General features: G+C 35.0%; 2 protein-coding genes across 5 annotated transcripts; one reads left to right on the top strand and one right to left on the bottom strand.

Annotated features, from left to right (window-relative positions):
• Positions 1-404: 404 nt before the first annotated feature.
• LOC140049456 (E3 ubiquitin-protein ligase TRIM33-like) lies at positions 405-3,005 on the top strand. 2 transcript variants are annotated; one of them, XM_072094343.1, is made up of 3 exons: positions 405-537; positions 1,061-2,179; positions 2,467-2,522. In XM_072094343.1, the coding sequence occupies exons 1-3, from the start codon at positions 451-453 to the stop codon at positions 2,467-2,469; spliced, it is 1,209 nt and encodes a 402-aa protein (XP_071950444.1). In that variant the 5' UTR covers positions 405-450; the 3' UTR covers positions 2,470-2,522. The 2 variants fall into 2 exon arrangements, with proteins under 2 accessions (XP_071950444.1, XP_071950443.1); XM_072094342.1 differs by having other exon boundaries at positions 1,061-3,005.
• Positions 3,006-10,924: 7,919 nt separating this feature from the next.
• Positions 10,925-21,290, bottom strand: LOC140049455 (ankyrin repeat and LEM domain-containing protein 2-like). Of its 3 annotated transcripts, none has more exons than XM_072094339.1 (14): positions 21,269-21,290; positions 19,516-19,590; positions 18,848-19,160; positions 18,461-18,618; positions 18,097-18,258; positions 17,364-17,552; positions 17,065-17,187; positions 16,790-16,901; positions 16,248-16,426; positions 14,650-14,756; positions 13,643-13,785; positions 12,919-13,498; positions 12,221-12,349; positions 10,925-11,933 (listed from the first exon to the last, which is right to left on the bottom strand). In XM_072094339.1, exons 3-14 carry the CDS (start codon positions 19,143-19,145, stop codon positions 11,756-11,758), a joined length of 2,358 nt encoding a protein of 785 aa, XP_071950440.1. In that variant the 5' UTR covers positions 19,146-19,160; positions 19,516-19,590; positions 21,269-21,290; the 3' UTR covers positions 10,925-11,755. The 3 variants fall into 3 exon arrangements, with proteins under 3 accessions (XP_071950440.1, XP_071950442.1, XP_071950441.1); XM_072094341.1 differs by having other exon boundaries at positions 18,097-18,111; positions 18,473-18,618; XM_072094340.1 differs by lacking the exon at positions 21,269-21,290 and having other exon boundaries at positions 19,516-19,599.
• Positions 21,291-23,668: the final 2,378 nt, after the last annotated feature.

Raw genomic sequence — 23,668 nt, 5'->3', positions numbered from 1 at the left:
TATATAATTGTTAAACAACTATTTTTCAAATTTTGTTTCGAAACTTTAGAAAGGGACCTAAAACGGGCATGCGCGCGAATTGCGTATGCCGGAAAATCAGTATGTTTACATGCTCTTATGCCACATCCATTGTCGTTCTGGATGCTGACATACGGTACGGTACGTCGAGATTCTGCACTTGTGCAATACAAAGGAAATAATTGTTTTACTTTATCTATGCAAACACTATAAATCACAATTATATTACGCATAAGTACTAACTAGATTGATTTATGTTTAGTTTCAATAACAGTTTATTGACTCGCTGCTCACTCACAATACCCGAGTCGTCCCCAATCCTTTTATAATGAATGAAATCAGTGATGTACAAACAAGGAAGTAACAATGTATTTTTAAATCGATAATGTGACGACGGTTGGTGTTTTTTTTAATCGGCACCAATAAGTAGAAATGGCAGCCCCAGAGACTACAGGGCCCGTGCCTCAGCTTTACTGTGGAAAATGTAAAACGGAATTAACATTCAGTACAAAGAAACAGGTAATAACATAGTTTCTTCAATTCTAACCGTAGAAAAGAAAATCGGATAATTCGTATAGGCCTACGCCTTGATTGAAGTCTACTTGACACCAGGCTCACGTCACCCCTTCCACTAGACGCCGTACTACAGTAGTAGGCCAGTACTAAATATCAATCACACTCACTCCAACCTCATCAAACCAAATATATAATTATCACAACTGTAGGCCTACTTTTATTACAATACTAACAATATGGATTTATATTATTTTTCTTAGACTTGTCCCAAGACTCTAGATTGTCTTATTTATGAATAGGCATGTTAGTCCACATTAAGTCGGCCTTTTAATTTTTGTCTGGAAACTAGATTTGTATATAACACAATGTGTGCCAAAAAATGTCTTTTTTACCAATATCTATATATTTAGACTATATTCTCTGGGTTCGCTTACTTCATTTTTGTTTTTGGTTAACCTCACAATCGAGGCATACCACCGTAAACTACCCAATGATCTTATCATAATAACTGTGTATTGTTTTGCAGCTTCCACAGTACCTTTGCTGTTTACACACAATATGCTACAATTGCATACAAGAAATAGCTGCTGCTAATAAAGGATCAACGTCAGAATGTCCAGTGTGTTTTGTGCCATTTGACGAAACAAATACAAAAGATGTATTCTTCCTTAAAGATTTATCATTTTCACAAAAAGTTGTGAATTTTATTAATGGAAAAGACTTTTCTATAGAGTGTCAAAACTGTATTGAAGAAACTGCATCAGCGTACTGTCAGAAGTGCGAGTATCCTCAATTTTATTGCGAAGAATGTATTACTGCGCATGACCGTTTACGGTTAAATTTACATCATAAATCGCGCTCTCTTGACGATATGAAAGAAAAAGGTATCTACCCAAATGTTAATCGACCTAGCGTAGGCCTATGTGAATGTTCCGACACTGTACTGACACATTTCTGCAGACTATGTCAGCAACCAGCTTGTACCAAGTGCTCTGAAACAGACCATTCAGATCATAAACCTTTTGTAGTGGAGATTTACGCCGCATCAAAAGAGATTCGCGAAGAATTGGTCAATAAGCAATTGCAATTACAAAATAAGGTGGATATACTTAAAACGCGGGAAAAACATATAAAATATGAACACTCTCGTCTATTGAATTCATATATTAAAACAGCAGAAAACATGACAAGATTTTTTGACGAGATAAGAGGATGTGTCGGAGAACGAGAGGCAGCACTTCATAAACAACTCATGGACGCTGTGGACATCAAGATCAAAGCATTTGATATCGATGGTGAATCTACCAAAAAAGAAATACACGTAAACAACCAAAAATCAGAATTCTTAAAGTGCGTTAACCAATACGGAGATGATATTGATATTGTGACGTCATTACAAACCGTTGACGATCAGTGTGACTTCACAAAAGCTGCAAATGAAGAACCGATAGATAATGGTAGCATCCAGTTCAGGGTTGGTGACGTAACACCATTCAACGAAAACTTACAAGAGTCTGTTAATACAACGGATTTCTACATTAAACAGATTCCGAAGGTTTTCTCAAACTTAGGAGTCATAAAACGAACCACTACAGTGGCCAGTCTATCATATGCAACGTTGGACATTGCTGGAAGAGAAATCAGGGTAAATATACAAGCTATCGATAAAAACAATTTAAAATGTTCGATTGGCGGAGACGTATTTACAAGCGAGATTGAAGAGCCAAATGGGTCCACTGTGAAAGCAATAATCACAGACAATGATTCTGGCACTTACAGCTTTAAATACCATTGTTTATTTAACGGTAGACACAAAATTAATATTTCTTTATTTAGTTGTCAGATTATGGGGAGTCCAATGTACATCGATGTCAGTAAAAACAAAATAAATATATGTGTTAATCAAACTGATGACCATGATAATATATACAGTGAAATAGATGAAAGTTTGTATGGCAATGTGGAAGTGACGTCAGCGCGCGATAAGAAGAAGAGGTCCCGTCTGCCACCTGTTCCACCAAAGCCGCAGAGAAATACCACCTATGAAAAAGTGATTTGGTGCAAGAAACCCTCTCAATCAACATAGTTCCCATACAAGATACAAGTCAACTTTACCTATGAAGAAGTGATTTGGTGCAAGAAACCCTCTCAATCAATATAGTTCCGATACAAGATACAAGTCAACTTTACCTATGAATAGGATACAATGTACACTTGTAATAGAGAAGGTAGAGTCGGTGGTGGAGTTTGTCTATATTTAAAAGAACAAATCAACACCGTAACACGTGATGATTTTGTATTTAATGATAACTCCATTGATTCACTTTTTCTAGAAATAGTAAAGACAAACGGCAAAAATACTATTGTAGGTATGTTGTATCGACCACCAAATTCAAACGTCAACTCAAAGCGTTTCAAAGCAAACATGGAAAGTTTTAAATGAAGTTCTAAATAGAAAAAAAATCGAGTGTTAGGCCAAAATAGTAATAAAACTTTGGTATGTGATCCAAAAAGGTATGTCTGACGCTTTTAATGACTTCTTCTCCAACATTGTAAATGAATTAGCAAACAAAATACCAAATGTAAACAATTCTGACTTTAAACAATATATGAAAGAGAGTCAATCCCAATCCATATTTTTGGGCAGAACCCATTATTCGCCTCTGCGCATGTTTATTATGCTATAGTAACCATTTATGTCAAAACTGATTACTATAGCACAATTAACATGCGCAGAAACCATTATTCGTCTCTTCGCATGTTTATTATGCAATAATAACCATTTATGTCAAAAAATAAAAGGGTCGAAAATCGGCCATTTTTCGAAAATTTCCCTGTACTTTAGTACAGGAATTTTTCCAAAAATGGCAAATTTTTGACCTTTTTATTTTTCGATAAAACTGGTTATGATAGCACAATTGACATGCGCTGAACCCATTATTCGCAGTTTATTATTTGAAATAAATGGTTACTATAGCATAATAAACATGCGCAGAGTCGACTAATGGGTTCTGCGCATGGTAATTGTGCTATAGTAACCAGTTTTATCGAAAAATAAAAAGGTCGAAAATTTGTTTGAAAAAATCCCTGTACAGTCTAGTACACGGAAATTTTCGAAAAATTGCCGATTTTCGACCCTTTTATTTTTTGACATAAATGGTTACTATTGCATAATAAACATGCGCAGAGACGAACAATGGGTTCTGCGCATGTCAATTGTGCTACAGTAACCACTTTTGACCATTTATGTCAAATAATAAACATGCGCAGAGTCAAATAATGGGTTCTGCGCATGTCAATTGTGCCATTTATGTCAATATGGATAGCACAATTGACATTTTTCGACTCTGCGCATGTTTATTATGCTGTAGTAACCATTTATGACAAAAAATAAAAGGGTTGAAAGTCGGCCATCGGCAAATTTCCCTGTACTATAATAGTACAGGGAAATTTTCGAAAAATGACCGATTTTCGATCTTTTTATTTTTTTACATACATACATACATATATTTTAAAAAGTGGATATTTTAACCATTTTTCGAAAAAAAAACCTGTACAGGGAAAATTTTCCGAAAATAAGCAAATTTCGACCTTTTTATTTTTTGCCATAACTAGTTACTATGGCTCTATATTATAACACAATATAAGTGCATATATGGCATTATTATCGCATAATTATTGAATTTTTAAAACTGGGTATTTTTTTAATTTATTTATTTATTTAGGTTTAAAAACACATAAAAAACAGCAGCCATTGGCTGATAACGTTTGTTTACAATCAATATACATATATAATTAAAAGTAAAAGAGGCACAATTACAAACAGCATAGAAAAATAACTATATATTATAAAACACAAAATACAATATTATTCGTTCATAAAATTGAGCACGTCATTATTATTATTATTATTTAAGATTATTATTAATATATACATTATTAAAATTATTATAATAAAAGGTCGAAACGGCATCTAGAAAGTGAGAAATAATCATGGAAATCAAACCTATATCAGTTAGCATTAATGAACTTAACAATCGTAGGTATGGCAGACCTTTGGTATCGTTCAGTTTTACACCTGGGGGGAAGGAGACTTCCGGTACTAGTTGTATTAGACCTAAGGGTTCTCTTCTGCCCGCGGCAAGGAGGTAGCATGTCTCGAAAACAGTTGGACTTGAGTAACCCCCTGCCAAAGGACAACACAAGAGTGTCTCTTTTGCCCATTTTTTGAAAAAATCTCTGTACTATAGTGAAATTTCCTGGCAATACTACGAGTCTATAAACTTTATAAATTTTGAAAAGTCAAATATTTTACGTACAGGTGCAGTAGTGTGTATGTACAACCAACTTTTAATTGTTGATTAAGACTAACTAGTTATTATTAGACTATATAAAGAAAATAATTTATATTCAATTATATTTACATTTTGCTGAATCAACCTAATCAACATTTTGATTAATCAACTTAAATCATACATGACACATGATGAATGATGGTTTTGTTGATACTGTGCTGATTTAGCACCGTTCCTTAAAGCATAACAATGCAACGTGTTTAGCTGATATTGAACAACAGTGCATTCACTAAGTGAGACGCAGAACTTACTACAACGAACCCTGCTTGCTGTTTTTATATAATCGATAGTTAATGCTTGTAGATTGTGTTGTGTAAAGCAACGTGTGGACTGTACTTCACCAAAAACCATTAAAGCGAGAAAAAACCGCATCGGTTCTACATTAAAAGAAACAAATACAATTGTGTATACGAATTACATTATAATAATTAGAAATAATTCCTCCATGATTATAGTTTAAAACGATGGGAGACTCATAATTTGTTGACGCTGAAAAGTATAGATTATACATCTATATAAGCTGTGCTGATATGCTACTTCTTCAACTTAGGTTTATTTTGATTTCGTCGTCGGACCTAATCTTGTAGATTCTAGGTTCATGTGAGTCACAGACCTGGACGACTTGGGCAAATGACGTAATTCACTTCAGTTACGTCCTAGGTTTAATTCCTTAGTATAAATATCATAATATGCTTCTGGTTGTCGCCCTTCCCGTCTGAAATAAGGTACTGGAGTGGAGTTGTGGCCTGGTGGTTATGATGCTTGGCTGCCAATCCAAGGGTCCTGGGTTCAAGTCCTGTCATATGTCAGGATTTTTTCTAATGACAATTTACAACTCCACTCCCAAAGACTTGTAATAAAGACTTTGTTTATGTAGAGCATTGTGTGTATATGTTTGTCTCGTGAACGGATTGCCACCTTTAAGAAGGATAGTGATTGAATTTGCTTATGGTTATCCTTGGCAATTTGCCTAAATATATAAAATAAAAAATAAATAAATAAATAAAACTACCGGGTAATTACCACCCATAATTGTCACACCTCTAGTACGTACGTTCTTGATAAAGAAGAAAATAGTACTATGAGTATTAGGAGTAACTTACGATTGTTTTCGTCATTCACACTTGTTGTTGGGTCAAAGGTTGTTACTTCCGTTGAACCTGAAAGGAAATGATCAAAGTAAGCAAACACTACACTTAATTATAATCTTGCATTTCGGAGAAATTCTGATCATACCTGTCTATTACAATTTCGTTGTCAAACGTCACCAAACAACGAATTAACTTGAGAGGAATAATATACTGTATATTATAAAATATAAACATAAATATAAACTTCCCAAACACTGTAAATCCAGATAATTATATTAGATGGGTACTACAGAGTCTCTGTATCGGCTAAGTTCATGACTGTATGTATACTGCCAGACATGAAAACTGAAAACTGAGAAATACACGCGAAAATTAAAATACGCGCAAGTGATCAGTTTAAGAGTAGGCCTACCTACCTAAGTCTGCAGTTGTGATCTTCAAAGTAGTAACATGTGTTGTTGTTAAAGCTGTCGTCTTTAACGGCGTCGTTTCCACTAAAGTTGTCACTATCGGGGTTGTAGATTCAGGTGTTGTAGTTAAAGCTGTCGTCTTTAACGACGTCGTTTCCACTAAAGTTGTCACTATCGGGGTTGTAGATTCAGGTGTTGTAGTTAAAGCTGTCGTCTTTAACGGCGTCGTTTCCACTACAGTTGTCACTATCGGGGTTGTAGATTCAGGTGTTGACATAGTTGAAGCTGTCGTCTTTAACGGCGTCGTTTCCACTAAATTTGTCACTATCGGGGTTGTAGATTCAGGTGTTGTAGTTAAAGCTGTCGTCTTTAACGGCGTCGTTTCCACTAAAGTTGTCACTATCGGGGTTGTAGATTCAGGTGTTGTAGTTAAAGCTGTCGTCTTTAACGGCGTCGTTTCCACTAAAGTTGTCACTATCGGGGTTGTAGATTCAGGTGTTGTAGTTAAAGCTGTCGTCTTTAACGGCGTCGTTTCCACTACAGTTGTCACTATCGGCGTTGTAGATTCAAGAGTCGTTCTTTCTGGTGATGTCGTAATTGGCATATCTTGAGTTGTAACTTCAATAGCTTCTATTACATTACATTTTTTAAAAATTACAAATTTAAATTATTTTGGATTGTTCAATTCAACCAAAACGCCTCTAAAAAATTGCACAAAAAAGGAAGAAAAACAATAAAATAAATATAAAATCACATAGAGTGGCAGAACAATTTAGAACATTTTCAAATCTTAATCGGTAATAATAAATAAAAAGATCGGTCGGAGAGAAATTGCAACTTTACGGACAACAATAATGTACTTTATTCATTCTTATTTTTATTTTGAAATAATAATTCTCATAGAATCCATAGTCCTGCATTTTGCGCTAAATCAAATTGAACTTTATTCATATTATTATAACAAATGAATAAGATACCGTACTTAACCACACAGACAAAGACACTAGTAAGCAAATGAATAAGATACCGTACTTAACCACACAGACAAAGACACTAAGCAAATGAATAAGATACCGTACTTAACCACACAGACAAAGACACTAAGCAAATGAATAAGATACCGTACTTAACCACACAGACAAAGACACTAAGCAAATGAATAAGATACCGTACTTAACCACACAGACAAAGACACTAAGAAAACATCATTACATATAGACAATTAAACCTAGTAAAGTAGGTATATTTAAGGTACACATGAGTAATTATAAAGTAATTTAAACAATTGTAAATAGACCTAAATATTACAACGTACCTTTTTCGCAAACTGTATGTTTTTTGGAAAACCAGCTATTACAGTCTACATCATTCCAATCACCTACAGGGCAGTATATGTGTACGCAGTCCTCATTCAAAAAATTATCAGGCTGACCGTTTTTCCAATCTAGAATTAAGCCAAAAGAAACTAGGATTAGATCCAATTTATTTTATTTATATTTATAAACATATTTCTACTGGATGACAATATCAACGTTGTCCCACAAAGGGGACATTGTTGTTTTTCAAAAGGTCCAGCATAAAACCTAACAACATACATGATTATATAATACATCGTTTCTTAAAAATAGTAAAACATGTTAAAATTAAACAGTCTAAATAATACAAAAATGTGAAAACCATACATTAAAAATACAAAAGTATGATTCAATTGACCATGTTTTGCAATTGGGGACTCTATGGCAATATGAATGTTAATTTTGCGGTTTAGCCAGCTTGCAGAAAAATTAGAAAGGAATTGTATGGAACGCCAGTAATATCTTCACATGCGGTGACGTCATGCTCTCATACTATTTCATTAAGCTCTTTACTGCACACCATACCATTATCTTATACTCATTCCTAATGCGCTTATGCGTATACCTATTGCTCTTATACGATTATTTTACATTTGAAGTAGTGCGCCACGTGCGTCGAGAATATGTCGATGCATTTTCAGTTACCTCATGAGAGCATGATACGTCGCATAATTTAAAATGACGAAAGAGTATAAGAACATGGAAAGTCACATAAGAGCATGACGAAAGAGTATAAGGTCATTAAGAAAGAGTATAAGAGCATTAAGAATGAGTATTTAAGAGCATTAGTTATGCGCATAAGAGCATAGAAATGAGTATAAGATAATAGTGTGCAGTATAAGAGCATAATAAAATAGTATGATAGCATGACGTGACGTCACCGCATGAGAAGAGATTACTGGAGTTTCATAGAATTGGGGCCCTCCTGCCTCGTAAATATAACACACAGACACAAAAATGATGTCACTACACTGATGCTTCCGTGCGCGCGCACCCGACGATAAGATAAATGGAGGCCTACTACTACATTCGCTTTTGTTTGTTGTAATAAATCAAAAAAACTTTATACTAGCTAGTTTCCTTAATTTATAGCTAAAATGTTTCTCCTTATTTTACAATGTTAGAAGAGGATGTCCATTTTTGTTTATTTCTTATTAGTTATTACTGAATAGTTCTTATTAGGCCTACGTACTTAGATAGGTAATATCTTCATCTGTGATCCATACAAACGTATCTTCTGTAGCTTTGTCGTTCAGTCCAATCCAAAATTCCTGACAAGTTCCCGATCCGAGGGAGTTACCAAGAAAATGATTTTCTTCTTGCGATGAAATGGTGACTAGATGAGCGTTTAAAGTTTCACAATATGCCACAGCCTCGTCACCTTTATCGTTGTTGTTAAATAATTTGTAACAACTACGCTCAAACAAGCTCCACGTGGGTTCACATACACTTGCTAAACGTAAAAAGAAAAAAAATTATATGCAGTTAATTTTTTTCGTTGATGCTGCATAACAGTGCTATTTTAACAAAGCATGGCTGAACAATCTTTGTAACGTGACATAACATTAAAAATCTGTAAATATAAATGTCTGTACATTTACAGATATTTTAGTACAGTACTGTACACAACCGTAGTTCTAATTTCCGAGGTTTCCACGAGCCCTTGTCGCAACAAATGGAATGATCGCATGAAAAATGCAGATAGCGCAGGAGGGAAGGCGCAAAAAAAGCTACATACGCTAATTTTAATATAATTTAAATTTTTATTATAATGCCTATAAAAGGTAATTTTGAGATCAAATCTGGGTCAGGTTGAAACCAACAACCATAATCGTGACTACCGATCTGGATATATGAACAATAAAAATACCAATCATTTAAGAAACTGAAACTGTACACTTTTGAAAAAATCACCACATCCTTTTTACGATATCTTGAATAATTTCCGCCTGAAGCAAAATTCCACTATCTTTCCTTCTTCCCCCTTCCCAATCCAAACCAGGTTTAAAACATACCTGCATTAACGTTAGCAAACAGCAAAGTAGTTATCAGAAAACAGAACATGATATTAATGTTTTTGGTAACGTCCACTGTAGAATGTACGACGTGTGTCTTAAAGTAACTGTCGACATGCCTATTCATACTTTTATCTGTGATGTCAAAAAGTGCTCGACAAATCAGAGCCCAGGAATATTTGAATAGATTCGTCTAGCGAAAACATTCTTTGTAATATAGAGTATTTATACATCTAAAACATACATTACCTATAATTAAAATCAGACGGAATGGCACCTCATTGTTTCTTTATGAAGTATTGTCTTTACCTGAATCGCTGTTTTCTGATTTGATTTAAAACGAGAAACAGTCGATATTTAAGTATACATTCTCAGCTACGTATTAATCAATCTAAATATTGAAAGAAGTTTAAACAACCTGTATTCAGTATACTATTCTGCATTATCACCTATATACTAATGCCGCCAGGTTCACACAAACTATCACCTAGTTTATTAATACCGCTGAGTTCACACGAACAATACTGACAAAACACCAATTTCCGTTCGTGTTGTTAACAACTATCCAACGTTCGTCAATCGGGCACGTTAATTACAAAGAAGTAGGCCTACATCTATTAATACTTTCGGTGAAACACGATCAATTAATTCCAGATACATGGTGAATACGCGTATAACAAAAATAGTAGCAAGTAATTAATTCTTTATTTAAAACTTATGTAAGTCATAAAATACAAGAAACATTAATGGTCTATTCGTCTATTTATTTATCTATCTATTTATTTTTTTAGGCTATATTAATTAATGTAACTAGTTTTTAGTGGGCCACCTTTCACTCTGGAGGTCTCTTTCATCGTTAAAAATATGTTTTACTCCTTGCTTGCTTTGTTTGTTTTATGAGATGAATAAAGAGATTTATGTTTTAAAAAAAAGTAAACGTAAACAAAAATTTACATTTAGGTTAGTTTTATTTGAAAATTTAACATTTAAAAAGTCGTTGGCGAAAATACAATAATTGTTCATATATTCGTGTAGACTAACAATGTTATATTGTTATCACAACTAACATCATATAGGTACAAGTTGAGGCTCTGTGACAATGTAGCGATATGACAAAATATGAATGTGACAATGTGACAAAATATGAATGTGACAATGTGACAATATAATAATGTGACAATATAATAATGTGACAATATAATAATGTGACAATATAATAATGTGACAATATAATAACGTGACAATATAATAACAGTACAATATAATAATGTGACAATATAATAATGTGACAATATAATAATGTGACAATGTGACAATATAATAATGTGACAATATAATAATGCGACAATGTGACAATATAATAATGTGACAATATAATAATGTGACAATGTGACAATATGGCTGTGACAATGTGACAATATAATAATGTGACAATATGGCTTTGACAATGTGACAATATAATAATGTGACAATGTGACAATATAATAATGTGACAATGTGACAATATAATAATGTGACAATGTGACAATATAATGTGACAATGTGACAATATCATAATGTGACAATGTGACAATATAATAATGTGACAATATAATAATGTGACAATATAATGCTGTGACAATGTGACAATGTTACAATATAATAATGTGACAATGTTACAATATAATAATGTGACAATATGGCTGTGACAATGTGACAATGAAAATATATATTATTTTAGCACATATTCAAAAATGGTGCAGGATAAAAGTAGATAGAGAATGTCACTACGAGGCTAATCTTAAAAATATTTGCGTATGCTTTCAAACTAATTATTTTAGTAAGGGAATACCTCTTCTTTTAGTAAGGAAACATTCCTTTTCAGTGGACAGTTTACTGTGAAACTCCTGTTAAGTGGACTCTGTTTTGGCAGTGTCCCCTGTTCTACTGTATTTCTACCATGGTTATCACCAATTATGGAAAATCCAGTAAAATGTTCAACTTGGATGACAAATGTTAATTTTCAAACAACTTTCCTTTAATATCTAGGTACAATGCGCTTGAAACTGCTGCTGTCCTTTTATTAAAAATAGGCGAAAGTGAATCTGACGTCATTTTACCAATTGTAGGACTTAAAATACTGTTTTGTTGCCTAGACAACAAATCTTGTTTTACTCGTATCGGCGTTTTCCAACTAAGAGAAGAAAAAAGAAATAAAACTGATAAACAAAATAGGAGGAGTAAATAATATGTTTGTATCATGAACAGCTAAACTAAAATTATAAAAAACCGAGTTAAAATAATCTTTCTTTTTGAGATAATTCAGAATAACCTTATACTATTATTATAACAAATGGAGGACATTGTATCAAGTTCTCAGTACTATAGTAATACATACTGTACATACATACAATCATTTTATTGCAACTTATCATATAATTTCAAAGCACATTACAAATTATTAAATAAATGTATGCATACCTTTTCCTGTCAGACATGGAATAGCCTTCTATAAGCTGTTTAAAGCCAATGATGTGAGGATATGAGCTAGGTATATGAACATGCTCTAACGCCAAGTACACATTCATGTCCAGTTTTGATGGTTCACAACTAGTAATGAGGAAACAAAAACACATGGATCATAATGATAATAGCAAAGTGGCTATCAGCAGCCATACATGTCAATTAATATTAATATCAGCATGACCGTGCATATAGTTACTATCAGCACAGTTGACCACAACCTAGTTTTCTGTCTTGACAACAGAATAAAGACCCATAGTTGACCCTGACGACAGCACAAGATTCTGGGAGTTATATTAATTAAAAAGGTAACATATAACCAAATTTCTTAAACAAAGAATTCACAAGCTTCACCAAAAAATATTGATTCTTGTAGATGGTTCCAATTGTAAATTGTGTTTTACAACAATTTACAGTCTTGTTTAATTAAAGTTTGATTATAGCTCATATTCAATTTCAAATTGACACAAAATAAATGTGAACTCTAGAACCAAGCACACAAAGAAAATTGAATATTATAGTTAGTCTACAAACCTAATTGTCTTGTTAAATATTGCAAAATAATATTTGTAATGTCATACTATCTTTACTTATTACCCTTGTAGGGTAGATTTATTAGGCATTTGGTAAAAGCTTCGCATCAAGGTTTTTCTTACCCTTGGATAAACATGAATTTCTGACCACGATTAACCATCGGTGTTGAGATGTCAATACTTGGGATTGGTTCTTGACATTCGATAGAGCAATCTTCAATTTGCTCAAAATCATTATCACATGATTCGCTAACATTTGGCTGTACATTTGGCTGTACATTTGACTGGTCATTTGACCGTTTCTGATGTGGAATGTCACTAGCAGCTGCAGTATTTAAATCTTTCTTTCTTTCATTCTTTTCAGCATTGTATTTCCTATGTAACATCTCATCATGGTGTTGCGACCTTCTAAAAAAATTTTCCTGACTTTTTAATGAAATTGGAAATAACGAAATTTCCTTGTTTAAAATGCAATCTGGCTTTATTGATATTTTATCATCTTCTAGATTTTGCATATTATCTTCGTGTTCTTTTAAACTTTTCGTTTCTTCTGTATTTTCACTTTTAAAAGAGATTGTTCCAGTGCTTTCCTCTGCAATACCCGAATCACCATAAGCAGAGATGTTTTTCTGATTGCCAGTAACACTTTGAGATTCAGCTTTTTCATCGAGTGAAAGTGAAACAAATTGCCCTATCAATTCATCTAAACAAAAGCAAACAAATGATCGTATCAAATAACATATCAATTAACATATCAATTCCAAATTTATTATTATTATTAAGTAGTGAAAGTACAGTATCGGAGTAACAGAAATAAAGAGAAATGTTGAGCCAGCTTATAACATACCACTACAACTTGTCTTGATACAGTTTCTATGCTTTAAATAATTCTCTAGCAATTGTAATCCCTCATCAGTTGAAAAATCAGCAAATTTATCCAGAAATTCCCAATATTCAGACCAGGGTACTGACATGCTTTGTGCTATATTTCTGAAGAAAACAAATTTGAAAGAAAAAACATTTTGATCACTAGGATTACTAAATACTTTTTCTATATATTGTACAGTAGATGTCCTTCTATGGGACACCCTATTCAGGGGACACCCTCTTCAGGGGACATCCTATTCAGGGGACACCCTATTCAAGGGACACCCTATTCCGGGGACACCCTATTCAGGGGACACCCTATTCAGGGGACACCCTATTCAGGGGACACCCTATTCAGGGGACACCCTATTCAGGGGACACCCTATTCAGGGGACACCCTATTCAGGGGACACCCTATTCAGGGGACACCCTATTCAGGGGACACCCTATTCAAGGGACACCCTATTCAGGGGACACCCTATTCAGGGGACACCCTATTCAGAGGACACCATATTCAGGGGACACCATATTCAGGGGACACCCTATTCAGGGGACACCCTATTCAGGGGACACCCTATTCAGGGGACACCCTATTCAGGGGACACCCTATTCAGGGGACACCATATTCAGGGGACACCCTATTCAGGGGACACCCTATTCAGGGGACACCATATTCAGAGGACACCATATTCAGGGGACACCCTATTCAGGGGACACCCTATTCAAGGGACACCCTATTCAGGGGACACCATATTCAGGGACACCCTATTCAGGGTACACCATATTCAGGGGACATTCATTAGTTCCCTACTGTGTCCTCTTAATAGTAGTTTTACTGTAGTAGTTAGTAGTAGTTTTTCTCAAAATAACACTACACAATCTTTTGTCACTGTTTTCACTGCGAGCACCCTGATTCTCACTCTAAGTATGCTCTAGCGAGTGGTACCTACAGAATGTTGTACGTATCAGTGTCCTTTTAATACTTACCTGCCTATTCTCTCCAAGCCTTTTTCATCATCACTTCTCCGGATTTCTTGATACTTGAATTTGTACGATTTATTTGGTGATCTCCATGAACAATGAAACTCATAAGCCTTAAAAAAATTAAAGAAAATAAATTAATTCGCCTGTGTGGAAGAAAAGAACTAAACCATGTGCTGAAAAGTACTGTGTTTGAACAGCATCATGGAGGCCCTGTAAAATAAATAATGTTATACCTCTATGAGAGGAAAAAGGTGTCAAATAACACAAATAAGCCAGAGCTGCTTTTATCCACTATCAATTTTATAGACGCAAGCAGAACACCAACGATCCGATTTACTTGAAAGTAAATAGGGTCTTCCCTATTAGTAATATGCACGTGTGAATAAGAGGTTAGGCCACGCTAGCTAATCAAGTATGTGAATAAGAGGTTAGGCCACGCTAACTAATCAAGTATGTGAATAAGAGGTTAGGCCACGCTAGCTAATCAAGTATGTGAATAAGAGGTTAGGCCACGCTAGCTAATCAAGTATGTGAATAAGAGGTTAGGCCACGCTAACTAATCAAGTATGTGAATAAGAGGTTAGGCCACGCTAGCTAATCAAGTATGTGAATAAGAGGTTAGGCCACGCTAGCTAATCAAGTATGCGAATAAGAGGTTAGGCCACACTAACTAATCAAGTATGTGAATAAGAGGTTAGGCCACACTAACTAATCAAGTATGTGAATAAGAGGTTAGGCCACGCTAGCTAATCAAGTATGTGAATAAGAGGTTAGGCCACGCTAGCTAATCAAGTATGTGAATAAGAGGTTAGGCCACGCTAGCTAATCAAGTATGCGAATAAGAGCTTAGGCCACACTAACTAATCAAGTATGTGAATAAGAGGTTAGGCCACGCTAGCTAATCAAGTATGTGAATAAGAGGTTAGGCCACGCTAGCTAATCAAGTATGTGAATAAGAGGTTAGGCCACGCTAACTAATCAAGTATGTGAATAAGAGGTTAGGCCACGCTAGCTAATCAAGTATGTGAATAAGAGGTTAGGCCACGCTAGCTAATCAAGTATGTGAATAAGAGGTTAGGCCACGCTAGCTAATCAAGTATGTGAATAAGAGGTTAGGCCACGCTAACTAATCAAGTATGTGAATAAGAGGTTAGGCCACACTAACTAATCAAGTATGTGAATAAGAGGTTAGGCCACGCTAGCTAATCAAGTATGCGAATAAGAGGTTAGGCCACGCTAGCTAATCAAGTATGTGAATAAGAGGTTAGGCCACGCTAGCTAATCAAGTATGTGAATAAGAGGTTAGGCCACGCTAGCTAATCAAGTATGTGAATAAGAGGTTAGGCCACGCTAACTAATCAAGTATGTGAATAAGAGGTTAGGCCACGCTAGCTAATCAAGTATGTGAATAAGAGGTTAGGCCACGCTAGCTAATCAAGTATGTGAATAAGAGGTTAGGCCACGCTAGCTAATCAAGTATATAAACAAGTTAATGAAAACTACAGGAATTCAAATACATCATCCCTGCTAGGTCCATGATGCTATGTTCTATTACCCATTCTATGAAGAACTCATGAGATACAACTGTAAGCATATTGTACCTTTTGTGGAGACATAGGACCAGCAAATGCCTTCACTTGTAAACTAGGGCTGATTGGACTCGCATGTGCTGTGTTGTGAATTGATACCACCGCATCACCAGTTGTAGGAGACCATGGTTCACCAACAACTGCTTGCATGGTATTACCATCTGATCTAAACACTGGTACATAGAAGTAATCTAACAGAAGGAAATCAGAAATATCATGACGGATAGTATGATGTGAAAGATGGACACACTAGCCTCTGGAAAAATTGTTTATGTTATTTTTACTTGTGTGTCTACCGCTTTTTTTTTTTAATTTTCTTTGTAACACCCTGTATGGCTAATTGTTTATATCTCATTTACATACTTATGAATAGACTGTAGTTATAATTGTCTGCCTTTGGAATTATTTTTCATTCCTGATGATGATCAAATAAAGATCGAAACGTTGAATCATGGCTTGCCTACCATTATTTGGAGTTAGTTTTATACTATGTTGTTTAAACATAATCAATGCATCTATTGGTTTATACAAAGAGGATATCCAATTATTCTTACCATCTAAAAGTGAATCAATTTTAGATTTCAACACTTTAATACTAGCAATGTTTCTTGTCGACGTTTGACGTAAAGTTTCTAAATTACTTTCATCACACCTTTCACAAATAACCTGAAAATAACAAACACAAATAACAGCATTTTAAAAAAATATGTAACACTTTCCATTGAAGGAGAAATTTGTACTGGTTATCTGTGAAATCATTTTATTTTTAGCCACAAACTTATATATTTTTAGGTCCAAATTCTAAGTGAATAAACACAAATAAGCTTACATTCCTTGGAGTATTGCCGTATTTGTTACGAACACCTCGGTCACATAAATGATGCTGTGTGAGGACTTCTACAACATCGATATGCCCAAATTTGGATGCAAAGTGTAAAGGTGTGTCACATTGCTAGAAAAAATATTAGACAAGATTGTCAAAATAACTAAAAAAATAGAGACACTATGTTCAATAGAACATGAACCCAGTCGGCCATTTTGTGTGATCATAACAGAAATTAGAATGATGTACTATTATTTGTATCATTTGTGTTTTCTTCAGTAATGTATGCTTCATTTTTTACTCACTCCTTTGTCTGGTGTGTTAAGATAAAGATCTAAAATAAAATTGCTTCTTTCTTCTCTAGCGGCTGGACTGTCATTTTCAAACATTAAACTTAAAAACCTATCATTCTCAATGGTATTGAGTATCTCACGACACATAGAAGGAACATTGTGCTTGGCAGCTATATGTAAAGCATTGTAGCGTGGCCCTGCCTAGAAAAAACAATAAAGTACACACTTGGTACAAATATTTAAAAATAATATGTCATTCTACACTTCATGCTCAAAGCTATTGTTTTTGATCAAACATGTATGGAATCATACTTGCATAATGTTGTGCCCATTTGTTCACCTGGGTGGAGAGAGGCTAATGTAAGTGAAGTATCTTGCGTATACTTGAAAGTCCAACACACTCAATACAATCTTCATTTCATTAAATTAATTCAATGATCAAAGCTTCACATTGTTACCTCAGTCAACTGAGTATCTTGCCTAAAGCATGGTTCCCACTAGCGACGCAACACAAGGACGTAACGCAAGTGAATTGACCAATCACAAGCGATGGCTTATTCGCTTGTGATTGCTAACTGTCTATAACTTCGCTTCATTGGTTAAAACGCTTGCATTGCGTTTACGTTGTTGCGTTACGTTCTAGTGGGAACCAAGCTTAAGGATACAAGCAATGCGATGATCACTGGACTAAAAAGCCCAACACATTGCGTCACTCGCTTCAATAAATATTTCTCTTTTTTCTTACCATCAAGATGACAGGAGTATCAGCTGAGCTAATCAGGTATCTTGGATTAGTCCACACAAGTTGATGAAAGTTGTCCATATCATTCTGCTGAATTGATCTCATTAAACGAACTAAATCTATCGTCTTAGGTGTTTTATAGTTATTACTCTTCTCTAAAGTCACCTTATTAAAGATAAGAAAAAAAGCATTTTTTTTCAAAACAATCTGCAACATTAAATTAAATAGAATCAGTCTTTGAACTATATTTGTAAATGATTATTTATATTTACGCAATCTGTCTTTTTTAAATATACATAAAAAAAATCATAACTTTTAAGACAGAATACAAAAAAAAAACAACTTTTGCTCTCCAAAGTTTGCATACTTGATTGACAGGCACACTGGTACTTGAAGGCATTTCTTGACTTGATTTTGAAAACTCTCTGGCTTCTCCTTCCGATTTAAATGCCTTAAATCGGGCATTAGGGTTCTTTTTGAGTACTTTCATCACTTCACTCCGATCCTCATAAACATGATCAGCCGCTGCAATAAATCAAACATTAAAGGCCTGACAGCTGACAAATAAAATATAGTAAATATGGTATTTAGTAACTACTTATTATTATTATATAACGCAGCAAATCATGAACAGATATGCATATATTGATTCATAAAGACTGTCTCCACTCATCCACTGATAAATTCAAAAACCAATCCAACCTCTCACGTGTCATTCTTTTCTAATTTGCCATTTATTATTTGCCATTTTTACCTTGAGAATCTGTGAAATCATGTTCTAAGGCAGGAATGCAAATTCCAAAATAAATTCCACTTGAAGCTTTTGATTTTGTTTTTATTTCTTGTGTTTTACCATCTCCATCACCTTTATTAATTTCAGCGTCCTCTTCCAACTTCTGGTCATTTCCTACATTTTCTTTTTCTTTTAAATATTTCGCTAGTTTAGCCTCAAATATTTTTCTTGTTGTTTTTGTGATTGGTCCTGAAGGAAGCCCACCTTCTTGCAACCTCGTTCTCAATTCGTTTGCAGTCAATTTTGAAAAATCTTCCATTATTGCCTCAATTATCTATTAAAAATATTTAAAAAAAATAAACTACCGCGCTACCGGCAGCACATTGACAAACTTGTAATCAGACTCGGTCGCATTTCAAACCGGTTTTTGTTTTTACTCACCTACAAGATAATGATTATGCCTAGCTAAGGTCCTGCCCTAGACCTGGCTCCCTATCGAACTAGGCCTAGTAAGTAGGCCGTCGTCTTCTAGATAGCTTAGCTGGTACGGTCCTGTCTGACATGACAGAGAGAAGCTAGGCCTAGGCCTAGCCTAGCTAGGCCTAGGCCTAGTACCACCTCTATCATGAGGCCTAGCCTAGCCTAGCCTCCTACCTAATATTATTATTATTGGCCTTATCTAGGCCTACCTTCTACTAGCAGGACTTTTTGTAACTTATAAGACAGATAAATATATTGAGAAAGATATAATTGAGAGCTAGCATCAGCGTTGCCAGCGATAAAATTTAAATTATGCCGTATCCTGTCTCAAATAATGCCAGATTGGGAAAAATAATGCCAGATCCCCAAAATGTGGCCCTAAACAGCGCCACCAACGGTTGTATGTCTAATAAACGTTTGTAAAACCCCAACTGAAATTGAAATTGTATCCCTATGTCGTTCAAAAATTGTATTTTTAGTTTTGTGAGTAATAACTAATAATTCTAAAAATATCTGGGGTGCGAAAATGTAATTGCAAATGACACAAACACCAACCCACGAACCCTTCTCCCCCCACCCCCCCCCCCCCAAAAAAAACCTGTTACAGCCATGGAAATTTAGAATTTTTTAGCTGAAATATGAGAGCTCCTCGATCTTTGCACTTAATTTCAAATATGAAAGGATCTTAGCCCACCATAATTAGAAAATGGCAATTATAATTTAAAATAGGAAATAAAAATATATATTAATATATTAAGTGTCTCCAGGACCTCAACCCCACCATGGTTGATAAGAAAATTTTGAAAAATGCTGATGGCCGGAAATGCCACTTAATTTAAAATATGAAATAAAATATATTTATTAGTGTCTTAGCCCACCATAGTTCGAAAATGGCAATTATAAAAATAGGAAATCCAAATATATATTAAGTGTCTCCAGGACCTCAGCCCCACCATGGTTGTTGGGACTGAGGTACACAAATTTGGAAAAATAGAGCTGCTTGATGGCCGGAAATGGCACTTAATTTCAATTATGAAATAAAATATATTTATTAGTACCTCCAGGATCTTAGCCCATCATAGTTTTGAAAATGGCAATTATAATTTAAAATAGGAAATACAAATATATATTAAGTGTCTCCATGACCTCAGCCCCACCATGGTTGGGGGTGAGGTAAAAAAAAATGGAAAAATAGAGCTGCTCGATGGGCGGAAATGGCACTTAATTTTAAATAATTACCTCGCCCACATGGTCACTACTGGGGCTGAGAGGTGAAGAACATTTGGAAAAATAGGGTTGCTACGACGATGCAAATGGAACATAATTTGAAATTGGAAAACAAATTCTCCTAGAAGAAATTCTTTTTAAAATTAGAGCTTCTAATTAGTTACTGGAAATTGCCATTTCAAGGGTTGGGGTAGGGGTGCGGCCACTTATAATTATGAACTGAAACAACAAAACCCCTTTCATAATGTTTTCGTTCAATTGTCTCTATATCTGGGGCTCCAATAACCTGCATGGTCTCTGAATAGAGCAACATAATTGGCCAATAGCTAGCCTCTTCGGATTTGTTGTGCTGCCTATATCGCACACACGTAGTTTTCGAGCAGCCTTCCTATCCGAAGAGTCTATTCAGGGAGTTGTTAATAACAACTCCCTGGTCTATTTAAGTCCGAAACAAAAGGATGGAAGAACTATTGTACGGAAAACCCGAACAGACCTGTTTTGTACGATATGATATTGTGTAAGGTGATATGTACGGTATTAAATTGCAAGATTAAACAAAATATTTTATTTTTGTTCTGTGGTATATTATTTTTTTGGTTGTTCAAAAAACACAAAATTATGCCAGATTATGCTAAAAACGGCTAAATAATGCCGCGGCATTATGCCAGATGCCGTGGGCCCCTAAATAATGCCAAAAAGCATAATAATGCCAGAAATGGCAACTATGGCTAGCATTCTCAATTAATTAATCAAAATTAATCTTACAGGCAGCAGCCCATCGTATGTGCGTCGACAACCGACCCACGATTTTGTTTTCACTTGTGTATTTCTTTGGTATTCGATTGGGAACTTTTTTGGCTTGGGGTCATATTCGATTGGTCATTTTGTACTCTGATTGTAACAATTGTCGTATTCGATTTAGACTTTCACCGTTGAGTACAGTTTTTCCGTTGAGTACTTCTTTAACGGAGTACTAATGGATATAAGACCGTGTTCGTACGGCGATTGAAATACACGTTTATTTGGTTTTTACCCTTGGGGTAAAACCCATACGACGTTCGTACGAATAAACAAAGTACCGGTAAGCTGACACGAAACCAATTAAGATCGGAATTCTTAGGTCAAAAAGCGCCCTCTGTGCGTCGACCCATATCAATTGACATGGCGTGTTGACAAATTCAACTGGATATTGCATGTCGTTTCGCGCGCGAATCGTTCAATTATTATTTTTCAATCGACAACCAGACCTATATATTTATAATACATCGAATACAATTTACTTTTTAAATAAATAATGATCGAAAATCCTGCTAACGTATGTTGTTTGTTGACCACGTGTATTTATCGTGCGAGCCGAACTATTGTTGTGGAAATTCCATTTAATGTACACGCACTGTACCCCTCTTGTAAAAATCACCACGTGTATTTATCGTGCGAGCCGAACTATTGTTGTGAAAATTCAATTGTACACGCACTGTACCCCTCTTGTAAAAATCACCACGTGTATTCATCGTGCGAGCCGAACCATTGTTGTAAAAATTCCATTTAACACGCACTGTACCCCTCTTATCGTGCGAGCCGAACGGTTGATGTGGTAATTCACAGACACCAGGCTACCACAATACAGAACTCCCTGCCGTTACATGTACATTATAAGCCACCGATTCGCAAGTTTGTCACCGGAAAAAAACCAACGAGTTGATTATTTATATATAATTTTACAAAACAATAGATATACATTCGCATTAACGAAAAAGAACATTTTAAACAATAATTGTTAAACAATCAGAAAGCTTATTTGAGGTCGCGATTTGACATGACCCCGTTAACGCTTGATTAATTATACCCCGAGGCAGCGTGTAATTGGAATGGGATTGAAATAACCAGTAAAGTTGGTGGATTTTTCAACCAGATGGTTTTCTAATTTTTTATAGCCAGAGGCGTAAGTTAATTGCCACACGCGACCTCACAGTTGGAAGTACACGGTAGTTTCAGTCCCGTCCGAACGGGCCCTAATTGTACTGTACATTATTCTATACGGATTATCGGGTAGCACATTCTTTCAAATGGATAGCAAATTATTTCAAATGGATAGCATGGATTTGGGTAGCACAATCAAATTGAGCACATTGGGTAACACATTGCATCAAATGGGAGCCTACTGTACAGTTATTCTATTGAATTGAATTGAAATATATATTTATACTGGGTAACCTCTTCAGTCAAAGACTGGTCTCCCAGAGGGCCCAGTTGGTGATCAGTGGCTGTGATGTACTAATACACCGGGGTAACCCTCCACTCGTCTCGAAAGATGTACTAGGTTCTTTAAGTACACACGAGCTAGATGTGTATTCTATTATCGGGTGTAGCACATTAAAATTGAGAGGATAAGATGGACATCATAATTTATTATTAAGGGGAAAAACAGCAAATCTTTACTGAGGGGACACTCCTATAAAGCGGACATTAAGGGGACGGGGAACATTTAAGCTCAGTGCCAATGTTCACTCAATATATTTTCCATCACAAAATAACAAAAAAGACGAAATATTTATATCCATTTATCGTTATTAAATAAAAATGGATATCATGATAATTATGATACTTTGTTTGTCTTGAAAGTTTTCATTGGTGAAACGTTGCCTGCTACATTTTGAATTTCCGAGTCCAGATCAGTATTACTATTGGTATTGGTTTTCCGTGATCTATTCTAACCATGGAGTAACTCCATGATTCTAACTAATGAAACAATTTTTAGAAAATGATATATCTGATAGATATCATCTAAGTGATGTTTTACATAAGTTATAACGTTTAACTTTTCAGTCTCCATACATTCAATTCTTTTAATATAGTTCTTGTATAACACCATATCAAGTAGTAGTAGAAATTATTGTAGGGTTTTCTTATTATTCAGTCAATTCAGTGTTTCTATACAGAAAAGAGTAGTCAGTGGCCTTAACATCAATTAATTGTATAATTTGCACCCAAGGTCGAATAGCAAGAAACTCAGGTCCAGTTACATTGGTGTTCATTGGTCAATAGGAAATGAACAGCACACTTATGGGTGGTGACAAAGTTTAGTTATTGATAACTTGTCCTTGGGAAAAACACATTAGTTGGGTTGACCATGGG

The sequence above is a fragment of the Antedon mediterranea genome, chromosome 5 (assembly GCF_964355755.1).
Source record: "Antedon mediterranea chromosome 5, ecAntMedi1.1, whole genome shotgun sequence".
In the NCBI taxonomy this organism is placed as follows: Eukaryota; Metazoa; Echinodermata; class Crinoidea; order Comatulida; family Antedonidae; genus Antedon; species Antedon mediterranea.
The sequence above is the reverse complement of the archived record's forward strand: the minus strand, read 5'-3'. Positions and strand labels throughout refer to the sequence as shown.